Below are 14987 nucleotides of genomic sequence, written 5' to 3' on the forward strand. Positions count from 1 at the left end.
CATGCTCTCCTTGTGAACCCTCACAATGTTGTGAGTTTTATTTATTGATAAGATCTCAGCTCATAATCCTACTGATCACTGCTCAAAGCAAATTGGCGAGAGCAAGGAAACAAAGACTGAAGCAAATATTTACTATGCGATTACACAATGTAGCTGGCAAGATGACTACATGAGCGCAACATATGGATGAGCTGGTCTCAATGGAAGGGTTCTGAAATATTCTCTTTCGCCAAGGCGAGGTATGACCATGAATATATCATAGTCATCCACCTCGGTGGAAACGACTTGGGACACACAAATGGGACATCCCTGGTACGTCAGATGCGAGCCGATTTGGAGGTAGTCATACGAATGTTCCCTGGGACAACGGTGGTCTACTCTGACATTACACAGTGGAGGAGATGGATGTTCCAGTGGTAGGAGGACATCAACAAGCGCATAGAGATGGCCCAACGCTCTGTCAACCAGCTGGTGTTTGCATTTCTCCGTGACAGGTGCATGCCCACAATCCACCACTCTGCCATAAAGCACTGTGTCCCTGGGCAGTACCGTAGGGATTGCGTGCATCTCACAGATTAGGGCAACAACCTCTTCCTTGAGAGTCTCAGAGCTGGGCCCGTATCCACAAAGCATCTCAGAGTAGAAAACTGGTCATAAGTGCTGAGAATAGAGACATTTTACTCCTCTTCTGATGGGTAAAAATAAAAGCTACGCAGCTTGAAGCCTCTTTAGTCATAAGAGTCCCACCTAGTCGACAGATATTTAGGACACTTCATGAGCTATCCTAACCAGTTAAGAGTTACCAGCAGGTGTCTTGATTATAGAGAAAGGCAGTGAGTCAGTGAAATAATGTTTTGATATTTCTATATGATCAACCCATAAATAATCTAGACCTTGCACTTTTGACAATGATTTCACATGAGGCCTAATTCACACGATATATGCCTACATAATTATAACCAATATGCTAATAAGAAATCACAAATATTTTCATGTTATTTCAAGCAGAATATCACGTTGTTAAAAAAGATGCCTAAATTGGTAATGCATTTAATTGTGTTGGGTAAAAACGATAGACCTTTCAATTGTTTTATGCAACATTATCGGCAAGTACCTACTGTGCCAAAGCGATTTAGAGTTGTTTAACGGGAGTGACGAGTGTGTGGATATTTTTATTTTATTTTTTTGTCATTTAGCAGACGCTCTTATCCAGAGCGACTTACAGTTAGTGAGTGCATACATTTTTTTAAATATTTTTTTCATACTGGCCCCCAGTGGGAATTGAACCCACAACCCTGGCGTTGCAAACGCCATGCTCTACCAACTGAGCTACATCCCTGCTGGCCATTCCCTCCCCTACCCTGGACGACTTGTGCGCCACCCCATGGGTCTCCCGGTCACGGCCATCTACGACAGAGCCTGGATTTGAACCAGGATCTCTAGTGGCACAGCTAGCACTGCGATGCAGTGCCTTAGACCACTGCGCCACTCGGGAGATGTAATGTTATAAAAATGCAGCTTTTAAACCATTATACTGTATGATTCTGTGCAAAATGCTTATCACATTATTCAAAATATCGGAATTGGTAAAAAAAAAAGAAGGTTATTCATGCCAACATATTAGGCAATAATTAAGTGTACGCAAAGTGATCGTGTCGGGCGAAAATGATATCAAACGTTTTACCATTGCAACATTTGATGTACAGTCACATTCACCGTGATTATCTGAAGCGTGCTATAAATTGCACAGCTGGCGATGCCTCATCGCGATTGGTTATTCCCCATCATTTGCAACATGTCAATAAGCGTCCTCACTATCTTTCCTTTGCCGTACTTCCAACTGTGGTGATTACCAGCTGAGATAAACTTTTATGAGTTGATTTTACTCATGGCTCAAAGTTTGTCTGCGCAGTATTTTAACATCATCCTAAAACCTACTCTGAGCTGGGAGTTTTGTGTTGTCTTAAAACTGGTTTTAACAGGATTCCTATGACTTTTTCTGAGACGTTTTGTGGATACGGGCCCTGGTCTCTCCTCCGTTCTAGCAAGATGCATGCAGTAGTACACACCACCTGCCACTTGCCTGCCTCTCCACGAACCTAAAGGCTCTTTTAAGAGCCACCTAATACATTAACATAAGTGTGTGTGTCATTTAATCACGTAGTTTACCAAGTTATCAAGCATTTCCTTTTCTTTTGACTGCTGCAACCTGATCTCATAGCATTTCCTTTTATTTTGACTGCATGCTGCTGCAACTTGATCTCATAGTATTTCCTTTCTCTTTTGATTGCATGCTGCTGCAACCTGATCTCATAGCATTTCCTTTTCTTTTGACTGCACGCTGCTGCAACCTGATCTCATATCGTTTCATTTTATTTTGACTGCATGCTGCTGCAACCTGATCTCATAGCATTTCGTATTATTCTGTACGTAAATCCGAACTCAAAATTTAGAATGATAGTGGAACAGGTTGAGAGCTTCAAGTTCCTTGGTGTCCACATCACCAACGAACTATCATGGTCCAAACACACCAAGACAGTCGTGAAGAGGGCACGACAAAGCCTATTCCCCCTCAGGAGACTGAAAAGATTTGGCATGGGTCCTCAGATCCTCAAAAAATGATACAGCTGCACCATCGAGAGCATCCTGACTGGTTGCATCACCGCCTGGTATGGCAACTGCTCGGCCTCCGTCCGCAAGGCACTACAGAGGGTAGTGCGTACGGCCCAGTACATCACTGGGGCCAAGCTTCCTGCCATCCAGGACCTCTATACCAGGCGGTGTCAGAGGAAGGCCCTCAAAATTGTCAAAGACTCCAGCCACCCTAGTCATAGACTGTTCTCTCTGCTACCGCACGGCAAGCGGTACCAGAGTGCCAATTCTAGGTCCAAAAGACTTCTCAACAGCTTCTACCCCCAAACCATAAGACTCCTGAACAGCTAATCATGGCTACCCGAACTATTTGCACTGCTCCCCCACCCCCACCCCATCTTTTTACGCTGCTGCTACTCTGTTAATGATTTATGCATAGTCACTTTAACTCTACCCACATGTACACATTACCTCAACTACCTCAACTAGCCGGTGCCCCCGCACATTGACTCTGCAACGGTACCCCCCCTGTATATATAGCCTCCCTACTGTTATTTTATTTTACTTCTGCTCTTTTTTCCTCAACACTTTTTTGTTGTTGTTTTATTTTACTTTTTTATTAAAAAAGAAATGCATTGTTGGTTAAGGGCTGTAAGTAAGCATTTCACTGTAATGTGTGTTGTATTCGGCGCATGTGGCCAATAAAATGTGATTTGATTTGATATGTTCGTATGGTATGGTATGTATTAATTTGTGGATGTCAATCATACATTTCGCATGATATATTAGGAATTACAATACGTATGATATGTTACGAATTCCAATTTGTTGTGCTAAACATTAGCGAGGTGGCTAATGCTATTGTTAGCTAGGTGGCAAACGTTAGATAGGCTAGGGGTTAGGGTTAAGGTTAGGAGTTATGTTAAAGTGTTAAGGTTAGGGTTAGGGGAAGGGTTAGCTAACATGCTAAGTAGTTGCAAAGTAGCTAAAAAGTAGTAAGTAGTTGCAAAGTTGGTAATTAGCTAAAATGCTAAAGTTGACCATGATAAGATTGGAACACTCAACCTTTGGGTTGCTAGACATTCGAGTTATACGCCCATCCTTTCACCCTGACCAACCACCCTCGTTTTTGCCTTAAGTAACCTTCTGTATTATGTAACCATACCAAACGTAACATATCATCCTCATTTCAGTGATCCGGATTTACTTTTACTATGTTACGTCTAGTCTATGTGACCATGCTGACACACAGCATGTTGCACAAGCAATGATTCTGATGTTGTTGTTTTATCCTGGTGCACCGTTTGCAGCCCAACTTTTTAGTTGTGCATGGCGACTTCAGATTTTCTGTGAACACACTAAAAAGTAACTTGACACTGTGTTGATCAGTCAGCACACATTTGGATTATAAGAATGGCAAGTTGGAAGGAGAGAGAGCTGGAATTTATTCTACACATTTGAAACAGCGATGCTGTCAGTCGAGTCTGGTAGCTTGATTCTAGCATGCACAACTGAGGTTCTGTTTACATTCGTTTGGGGTTCAACCATTTACTATATGCGGTTCATAACTAGCTTCCTGTTTCTTAACAAACCAAATTGTTTTCTCGGCTATGGTTTGTGTGGTCTTGGTTGTTCTTAGTCGAGGAAATGCATCGTAGCTAACTGCAATGTTTGTCCTGTCTGAAATCTGGCTACCTCGTCTAACCGTAGCTTGGTCTGTGCAATGCAAATGAACGTGAGCAGCATGGCAGTTTCCTGAAGTTTGGTGGTTTTAAACAACGTAACTAATGTTAACTAGCTATGTTTTGTGTAAGAAAGTATGATATATTGTGGCGCATGAACTGGCCATACACCTTAGCTAATGTTACCTAGCTAGCTAACGTTAACTGGCTATCATAGCAGCCAAGGAATTTTGCTAGTTTATTTATGCATATTTGTTTGTGCGCCGATAAACGTGTCTAGATCAGAAGTTTACACATGATGACTTCAGCCTTATATGAAAAACCTTAATTGGTAAAATATACACTCCAGTCAAAAGTTTGGACACACCTACTCATTCAAGGGTTTTTCTTTATTTTTACTATTTTTGACATTGTAGAATAATAGTGAAGACATCAAAACTATGAAATGACACATATGGACTCATGTAGTAACCAAAAAGGTGTTAAACAAATCAAAATATATGTTATTTTAGATTCTTCAAATAGCCACCCTTTGCCTTGATGACAGCTTTGCAGCTTTTTGGAGAAATGTCCTCTGGTCTGATGAAACAAAAATAGAACTGTTTGGCCATAATGACCATCGTTATGTTTGGAGGAAAAAGGGGCCGAAGAACACCATCCCAACCGTGAAGCACGGGGGTGGCAGCATCATGCTGTGGGGGTGCTTTGCTGCAGGAGGGACTGGTGCACTTCACAAAATAGATGGCATCATGAGGAAGGAAAATTATGTGGATATATTGAAGCAACATCTCAAGACATCAGTCATGAAGTTAAAGCTTGGTCGCAAATGGGTCTTTCAAATGGACAACGACCCCAAGCATACTTCCAAAGTTGTGGTAAAATGGCTTAAGGACAACAAAGTCAAGGTATTGGAGTGGCCATCACAAAGCCCTGACCTCAATCCTATAGAACATTTGTGGGCAGAACTGAAAAAGCGTGTGCGAGCAAGGAGGCCTACAAACCTGACTCAGTTACACCAGCTCTGTCAGGAGGAATGGGCCAAAATTCACCCAACTTATTGTGGAAAGCATGTGGAAGGCTACCTGAAACGTTTGACCCAAGTTAAACAATTTAAAGGCAATGCCACCAAATACTAATTGAGTGTATGTAAACTTCTGACCCACTGGGAATGTGATGAAATAAATAAAAGCTGAAATAAATCATTCTCTCTATTATTATTCTGACATTTCACATTATTAAAATAAAGTGGTGATCCTAACTGACCTAAGACAGGGAATTTTTACTAGGATTAAATGTCAGGAATTGTGAAAAACTGAGTTTAAATGTATTTGGCTAAGGTGTATGCAAACTTCCGACTTCAACTGTACATAATTACTGTCAACATGAACCACTGTTTGCATTGAATTATTCATGAAATGACCACATTATGTTTTGTTGAGAAGAGCTACATAAAAATACAGTAGATGTGGTGGTGGTGGCAGGTGGTTGCACTGTGTGACCATAATGATTCTAATATAATAGACTGTTGAATATGCTTGAATGCCAGTTCCCTAGGTTCTTCCCTGTATTTGCCTGAAACAATAGAAAATGGATTTCTCCTCTGGTCCTTAAGCTGCATTATCTGCCCATTCAATGCCTCATACACAGCCCTTGGGCTTGACAGAGATGGTTTTAAAGGTGGCTTTTTAATTGGTAAACCCTTGAAACATCCTTTCTTTATAAAAATACATATCAAACCCTTCCCCCTCAATTTACAGTTCGTATAATTTATAATAAGGTTTGCGTTTTCCTCCACTCTCTTCTATTCACAATGAGGATTATTGTGCTCGCTCACTTGTTTCACAATGCAGTCTCCCGTGGCCATGCCTGGAAACAAACACATCTCCTTGGTGGATTCGCTTCACTGACAAAAGTGGATAATTCAGACTGGATGGGATGGAGGAGAAACTAGCAACATGTGTGTTTGTGTGCGTGTGTGTGTGTGTGCGGCCATGTGTGTGTTTGAGTATGAGTGTGAGTGAACTGAGACCTCTTGTTATTAGATATTCCATTTTATTATAGTCTGACCGGTCGATGAAAATTCGCAAATCAACTTGATTGGAGGTAAACAACACAAAAATCTCTTCCCAACTATTTTGCAATCTATATGGCACGGCAGTCAATTTTTTGGTCCTTAAATGAAACTGGTATACTTTTTTATTTATCACAATTTTCTTTTACCAACTATGGTCTTTAATGCAGGGCCAACAGACAAGTTCCTTACTTTTTCCCCCTTCCACTTTCCTCATCCATTTTTGCGGTAATGCTGCAATTATTTGGTTGTAATTTTGGGTAGAGCAGACATTTCCATATGTTTTTGTTAGCTGCATGTGCGACATAACTCCACCAGTCCTATCTATGATATCATTTACGATGTTTATACCTTTTTTAAACATTTGTTTTAAAATGTTTTTTTAATCAATTAGTATATTTGAGTTTAACTACAATATTTGTTGCATTATTTGTTCTGTCGTTTCTGGAGGATTAAATTGAAATCGCAACCAACTTTGGCTTGTTTTAGAAATAGTGATATTTGGGAGATGATTTCCTTTTCAAATAACTGAAAGTGAGAAGTTATAATCTGAATAAAGGGAAAAAGGCCATTCTTCAACATAGGGTGAGACATTGCTAGAGAACCAGTTCGGATTAAAGTATAACTTTTGTATGACTGAAGCCTTTAGTGAGAGGTCTAATGCTTTAGTATTTATTCATTTCTGCCCTCCGAATTCATATTCATTATATAAATAGGCCTATTAAATTTTGTCTGGCTTGCCGTTCCACATTTTTTCTCATATAATTTAAAAAACTGTTCACTAGGTGTAGGCAAGACCATAAGTAAATAGGTAAACTGGGATATTACTAAAGAGTTAATCAGGGATATAGACAGGTATTTACCTTTCCATGGTAGCAAGATCTTATCTATTTTTGTTAACTTTCTATTAAATGTATTGGAGTGAGATCATTTCTTTCTTTCAGGATATGTATACTGAGTATATCCACATCACCATCAGACCATTTTATTGGTAAACTACACGGTAATGTAAAAGTTGTATTTGTTAGTGATCCAATTCGTAATATAGTACACTTATCATAATTTGGTTGTAATCCAGAGAGGTTAGAACAATTATCTAGATCCTCTATGAGGCTGTTGAGGGATCCAAGCTGTGGATTTAAAAGAAAACATGAATCATCAGCGTACAATGACACCTTTGTCAAGTTACTTTTCAGTGTGTTCCCAGAAACACACTGAAACACAAGTAAAAAGCAGTCAGGGGTTGCGTGTAATACACACGGTGCACCCAGGTAAAACAACAAAAAGTATGTGAAATGTAGTAGTAGTATAGATGTGGAATGACTAGAACTGCATTCCAATTTAAAAAGATCATACACAGATTCCTTTCTTCTTCCCGTTCCAGGGCAGCTTTAAATGTATAATTTAGACTTTTGCAAGGACAATAAACAATTTTCTGTAAGTTTCTCATTTTTACATTTTACATTTGAGTCATTTAGCAGAGAGAATCTCCTGTCAGACTTTCACTCTCTTCCTTCTTATCTCTGAGACAGACTAATCTCCAATGACTCGTAAAACTATTAATCATAACCATATATGAAAATTCAGACTATATTTATCCATATTTTTTAAATTGTATTTTCAGATTTGTTAGATTTGCCTTATATAGTTCCGTATAAATAATTAGCAGGTCTGAATTGATTTGGCGTAGGCTACTAGCTAGCCAGCTAGCTGGTTAGGTCTATATGTGGGCATAGTACACGTGTCAAACTCATTTCACGGAGGGCCGAGTGTCTGCAAGTTTTCACTCCTCCCTTGTACTTGATTCATGAATTAAGGTCACTAATTAGTAAAGAACTCCCCTCATCTGGTTGTCTAGGTCTTAAATAAAACAACAACCCGCAAACACTAGGCCCTCCATGGAATACGTTTGACACCCCTGGCCTAGTAGGTTATCTGATTGATTTGTTATAGGCCAGAATCATCTTATTGACGAACATTCAATGACCTAGCTGAGCCTTTACAGGTAAGTTAAACACAGTAGATATATGTAAGTAGTAGGCTAGTATGTGTCGGTCTCACCAGTTAGGCCTAGACAGCCAACTAATATGCAAACAGACCAGTGGTGAGCGGCTGATAATGAGCATTGCGAGTGACAAATCATTAACCTATGCTATTAAGACAGCATAGCAACATTAGCTGTCGTCCAGTCAGAAATTATGTTTGATCCGTTTTACATTAAATGGACAAAATCAGACACGTACACTACCGGTCAAAGGTTTTAGAACACATTTACATTTACGTCATTTAGCAGACCTATTCATTCAAGGGTTTTTCTTTATTTTTACTATTTTCTACATTGTAGAATAATAGTGAAGACATCAACATTATGAAATAACACATATGTAATCATGTAGTAACCAAAAAAGTGTTAAACAAATCAAAATACATTGTATATTTGAGATTCTTCAAATAGCCACCCTTTGCTTTGATGACAGCTTTGCACACTCTTGGCATTCTCTCAACCAACTTCATGAGGTAGTCACCTGAAATGCATTTCAATTAACAGGTGTGCCTTGTTAAAAGTTAATTTGTGGAATTTCTTTCCTTCTTAATGTGTTTGAGCCAATCAGTTGTGTTGTGACAAGGTAGGTGGGGTATACAGAATAGAGCCCTATTTGGTAAAAGACCAAGTCCATATTATGGCAAGAACAAGCTCAAATAAGCAAAAAGAAACGACAGTCCATCATTACTTTAAGACATGAAGGTCAGTCAATCCGGAAAATTTCAAGAAAATCTTCAAGTGCAGTCGCAAAAAACATCAAGAGCTATGATGAAACTGGCTCTCATGAGGACCGCCACATGAATGGAAAACCCAGAGTTACCTCTGCTGCAGAGGATACATTCATTAGAGTTACCAGTCTCAGAAATTGCAAACCAAATAAATGGTTTACAGAGTTCAAGTAACAGACACATCTCAACATCAACTGTTCAGAGGAGACTGTGTGAATCAGGCCTTCATGGTCGAGTTGCTGCAAAGAAACCACTACCAAAGGACACCAATAATAAGAAGAGACTTGCTTGGGCCAAGAAACACGAGCAATGGACATTAGACTGGTGGAAATCTGTCCTTTGGTCTGATGAGTCCAAATTTGAGATTTTTGGTTCCAACCGCCGTGTCTTTGTGAGACGCGGTGTGGGTGAACGGATGATCTCCGCATGTGTATTTCCCACCGTAAAGCATGGAGGAGAAGGTGTTATGGTGTGGGGGTGCTTTGCTGGTGACACTATCTGTGATTTATTTAGAATTCAAGGCACACTTATCCAGCATGGCTACCACAGCATTCTGCAGCAATACACCATCCCATCTGGTTTGGGCTTAGTGGGACTATCATTTGTTTTTCAACAGGACAATGACCCAACACACCTCCAGGCTGTGTAAGGGCTATTTTACCAAAAAGGAGAGTGATGGAGTGCTGCATCAGATGACCTGGCCTCCACAATCCCCCGACCTCAACCAAATTGAGCTGGTTTGGGATGAGTAGGACCGCCGAGTGAAGGAAAAGCAGCCAACAAGTGCTCAGCATATGTGGGAACCCCTTCAAGACTGTTTGAAAAGCATTCCAGGTGAAGCTGGTTGAGAGAATGCCAAGAATGTGCAAAGCTGTCATCAAGGCAAAGGGTGGCTATTTGAAGAATCTCAAATATAAAATATTTTTAAAAAATCTAAAACTTTTGACCGGTAGTGTAGATTACAGCAAACCATGTGGCAAACGTTTCTCCTTGTCAGTTTCACTTTTATGCAGGTTTTTTTATTCAAGCCCAGTGCTACCCTACCTGATTCTACTACTCATCTGTTCTTCAAGACCTCCTCTGTTCATCGAGACCTTGAGTAGTATAATATTTTGTTCTCAATGACATGTATTGCTAAAAAGAAGGTTTAAGGTAATACAGGCAGGCACCACATTACTACAAGACAAAACACCTCTCTCAATCAAGCATGACAATCTTGTAAGTATAAAAGCAAAACTTGCTTTCATATAATTTTTTTAAAACTTGAAAAGTAGTGGAATGGGATTAGTGTGGTGTGTGAAGAATCCAATACTTTAACTTGTATGCAGTACCTCCTCTAAGAGTATGAATTAGGCTGTTTGAGAAAGTTTGAATCCTAAGCAACCTGCCTACACATTGCTGGAAGTATAATATACCAACATAGCTATTGTAGTTGGTCAAAGCTGTGTGCTGGAAAACCTTTGTAGAGCATGGGTTGAATAGGCATTGTGGTGCATATTTCCTTTATTTTTCGGCTTCAGACCAATGCCTACTTCTCACTTAAAACAGTTTTTTGTTTTTAATATATGATATTCAGGTATGAATGTGTGTGTGTGTGTATGTACAGGTAACTGCCAAAATAATGGAAACACAAGTAAATGAGGGATACAAAGATATTGAAAGCAGGTGCTTCCACACAGGCGTGATTTCTGAGTCAATTAACATCTCATCATGGGCAGGCCATTATTCTGGCCATTATTATGGCTGCCATGGCTATGCCCCATAGGATGACAATGCCGCCCTCCACAGGGCACGAGTTTATACTGAATGGTTTGATGAGCATGAAAACGATGTAAACCATATGCCATGGCCGTCTCAGTCACCAGACCTCAATCAAAATGAACACTTATGGGAGATTCTTGAGTGGCACCTGAGACAGCATTTTCCACCACCCTCAACAAAACACCAAATGATGGAATTTCTTCTTCTTGTTCTAGACACTGTGTGCATTGAAGCTGTTCTGGTTCTTGGGTGCCAAACACCCTATTAAGAGTCTTTATGTTGGTGTTTCTTTTATTTTGGCAGTTACCTGCATGTGTGTGTGTATGTGTGTGTGGTGGATAAGGGATTGTATATGAGAGGGAATTGAAACCTCTTGTTATTAGATAACACACATTGTCATATCAGCTTTTTCCGTGAGAGAGAGAGAGAGAAACACAGGAGAGAGTGCAGGGTATTGTCCAAGAAGATTATATGATTTCAGGAGAACAGAAATGGTTTTGCACAATCTAACAGCAATTTGGAAAGGGCTCGAACACAAATGCAGTCATTCTGCACAAAAACTAGAATAAAGAAAAAGACAATGACAGTATATGAAATATGCATAAAGTATTCTGTATCTAATGTGAATTTTGACAACACTTACATGTTTGAAGTCGTGGACCTCGAGCACCTCATCACTACCGTTCCCCATCCTGAAGATCTCAATGCGGTGGGCGGGGTCAATCTCCATGATACTGTCTGTTTCCATGCCGTCCAGCACAGCCTTGTAATGTTGGTTGTACACCTGGAGACACAGGACCAATCAGAAACATCCTCAGCTTGACTGACAGGTCATTTAACCAATAGTACATGAGGGTGGGGCAACTCAACTCAGTAGCTCAAATCTATAGCCTTTCAATGGTCTTTCAATAAGCTTACTATACCGCCAATAGGAAAAATCTAGGGGTGGCAGGTAGCCTAGTGGTTAGAGAGGTGTGACAGCAATCGTACAATTGACAAATAAAGTGATCTTAATCCTTAATGTATGGCTTTTCAATAGGCTTAAAATACAGTCTATAGCCATTAACTAGGCTTAATACACCGCAAATAATTATAATCCAAAAATAAATACTGTAGTCTAAAGATGTGAGGCCAATACTCACCTGATGCAATCACATTGATCTAGCTATGTCATATTCTTCAAAGCATCATGTCCAAAGTAAAACATCACATTTGACCAATGCAACCAATATACCACCGCAGTGAACGGCATCCGGCATGCTGATATTTGTAAAGTGCCAAAGTATTCATAAACACGATCAGAGATAACACTAAGTCATTGTTGATACATTGCCATTGACAAACTGCAAGTCATTTGTACATCCATAGAGGCTGCGTAAGTACCCTTCGAGTTGCTACGTCGAATAAATGCGACTTTGAATATGTGGCTCGGATAGTTGTTTGTTTTTCTTGGTCCTACCTTAAAGCACTTGATTATGTATTGTTCTTGGTCACGCCGGGGCGGCTGTTAAAATTCCCTGTCTATAAAAATGATTCATGCCTACCAGCTGAAAACTACTCTATTAATATGTATGTGGAGTGTGGTGTTATGATGAGAAATATATTGCTGAGTTCATCTTCATCTGTTGGGGTGATGAATCAAAGCGCCCCATACTGTACCAATGAGAGAGTTGATTAATGGATACAGTTAGGCGGCCAATGAAATCCATCAAGATTAATATTCCCAATCAACATGTCGGGGCCACTGATTGTTAAGGGATTGAACACAGAAATAACCCAAGCCCTGTGAAAAAGTTAGGTTTCTATCTACAGTCGTGGTCAAAAGTTTTGAGAATGACACAAATATTAATTTTCACAAAGTCTGCTGCCTCAGTTTTGATGATGGCAATTTGCATATACTCCAGAATGTTATGAAGAGTGATCAGATAATTGCAAAGTCCCTCTTTGCCATGAAAATGAACTTAATCCCCAAAAAACATTTCCACTGCATTTCAGCCCTGCCACAAAAGGACCAGCTGACATCATGTCAGTGATTCTCTCGTTAACACAGGTGAGAGTGTTGACGAGGACAAGGCTGGAGATCACTCTGTCATGCTGATTGAGTTAGAATAACAGACTGGAAGCTTTAAAAGGAGGGTGGTGCTTGAAATCATTGTTCTTCCTCTGTTAACCATGGTTACCTGCAAGGAAACACGTGCCGTCATCATTGCTTTGCACAAAAAGGGCTTCACAGGCAAGGATATTGCTGCTAGTAAGATTGCACCTAAATCAACCATTTATCGGATCATCAAGAACTTCAAGGAGAGAGGTTCAATTGTTGTGAAGAAGGCTTCAGGGCGCACAAGAAAGTCCAGCAAGCGCCAGGACCGTCTCCTAAAATTGATTCAGCTGCGGGATCGGGGCACCACCAGTGCAGAGCATGCTCAGGAATGGCAGCAGGCAGGTGTGATTGCATCTGCACGCACAGTGAGGCAAAGACTTTTGGAGGATGGCCTGGTGTCAAGAAGGGCATGTCTGGTATCGAGGAAGCCACTCTCTCCAGGAAAAACATCAGGGACAGACTGATATTCTGCAAAAGGTACAGGGATTGAAATGCTGAGGACTGGGTTAAAATCATTTTCTCTGATGAATCCCCTTTCCGATTGTTTGGGGCATCCGGAAAAAAGCTTGTCCGGAGAAGACAAGGTGAGCGCTACCATCAGTCCTGTGTCATGCCAACAGTAAAGCATCCTGAGACCATTCATGTGTGGGGTTGCTTCTCAGCCAAGAGAGTGGGCTCACTCACAATTTTGCCTAAGAACACAGCCATGAATAAAGAATGGTACCAACACATCCTCCGAGAGCAACTTCTCCCAACCATCCAAGAACAGTTTAGTGACGAACAATGCCTTTTCCAGCATGATGGAGCACCTTGCCATAAGGCAAAAGTGATAACTAAGTGGCTTGGGGAACAAAACATCGAAATTTTGGGTCCATGGCCAGGAAACTCCCCAGACCTTAATCCCATTGAGAACTTGTGGTCAATCCTCAAGAGGCGGGTGAACAAACAAAAACCCACAAATTCTGACAAACTCCAAGCATTGATTATGCAAGAATGGGCTGCCATCAGTCAGGATGTGGCCCAGAAGTTAATTGACAGCATGCCAGGGCGGATTGCAGAGGTCTTGAAAAAGAAGGGTCAACACTGCAAATATTGGCTCTTTGCATAAACTTAATGTAATTTTCAATAAAAGCCTTTGACACTTATGGAATGCTTGTAATTATACTTCAGTATACCATAGTAACATCTGACAAAAATATCTAAAAACACTGAAGCAGCAAACTTTGTGAAGACCAATACTTGTGTCATTCTCAAAACCTTTGACCACGACTGTAGTGTTTATGACTATAATGTCCATGCCTGATGCTCATATGTTGGTCTAGTGACTCTAGTAACACTAGTTAAAGCCCTATAGTATGGCAATACCATTCAGAAAGAGGTTAGATAAGCATTCGATTACACTCTTCATACGTGTGCTCAACATGTTGTTTACCCACTTACTACCACACACTCCTTATCAATCAATCAATCAATCAATTTTATTTTATATAGCCCTTCTTACATCAGCTAATATCTCGAAGTGCTGTACAGAAACCCAGCCTAAAACCCCAAACAGCTAGTAATGCAGGTGTAGAAGCACGGTGGCTAGGAAAAACTCCCTAGAAAGGCGAAAACCTAGGAAGAAACCTAGAGAGGAACCAGGCTATGAGGGGTGGCCAGTCCTCTTCTGGCTGTGCCGGGTGAAGATTATAACAGAACCATGCCAAGATGTTCAAAAATGTTCATAAGTGACAAGCATGGTCAAATAATAATCAGGAATAAATCTCAGTTGGCTTTTCATAGCCGATCATTAAGAGTTGAAAACAGCAGGTCTGGGACAGGTAGGGGTTCCATAACCGCAGGCAGAACAGTTGAAACTGGAATAGCAGCAAGGCCAGGCGGACTGGGGACAGCAAGGAGTCACCACGGCCGGTAGTCCCGACGTATGGTCCTAGGGCTCAGGTCTCTCAGTTGGCTTTTCATAGCCGATCATTAAGAGTTGAAAACAGCAGGTCTGGGACAGGTAGGG

General features: G+C 40.6%; 1 protein-coding gene across 2 annotated transcripts in view; it reads right to left on the reverse strand.

Moving 5' to 3' along the window:
- Window positions 1-14987, reverse strand: part of LOC311108004 (tenomodulin-like) — a 181633-nt gene that overhangs the window by 22604 nt on the left and 144042 nt on the right. For both annotated transcript variants that reach the window (XM_084150640.1, XM_084150641.1), the window contains exon 3: window positions 11522-11662. In XM_084150640.1, coding sequence (XP_084006766.1) covers window positions 11522-11662 — 141 coding nt within the window. The remainder of the gene's footprint in view (window positions 1-11521; window positions 11663-14987) is intronic.

Source organism: Coregonus lavaretus (assembly GCF_964263955.1).
Source record: "Coregonus lavaretus genome assembly, chromosome: 32".
Taxonomy (NCBI): Eukaryota; Metazoa; Chordata; class Actinopteri; order Salmoniformes; family Salmonidae; genus Coregonus; species Coregonus lavaretus.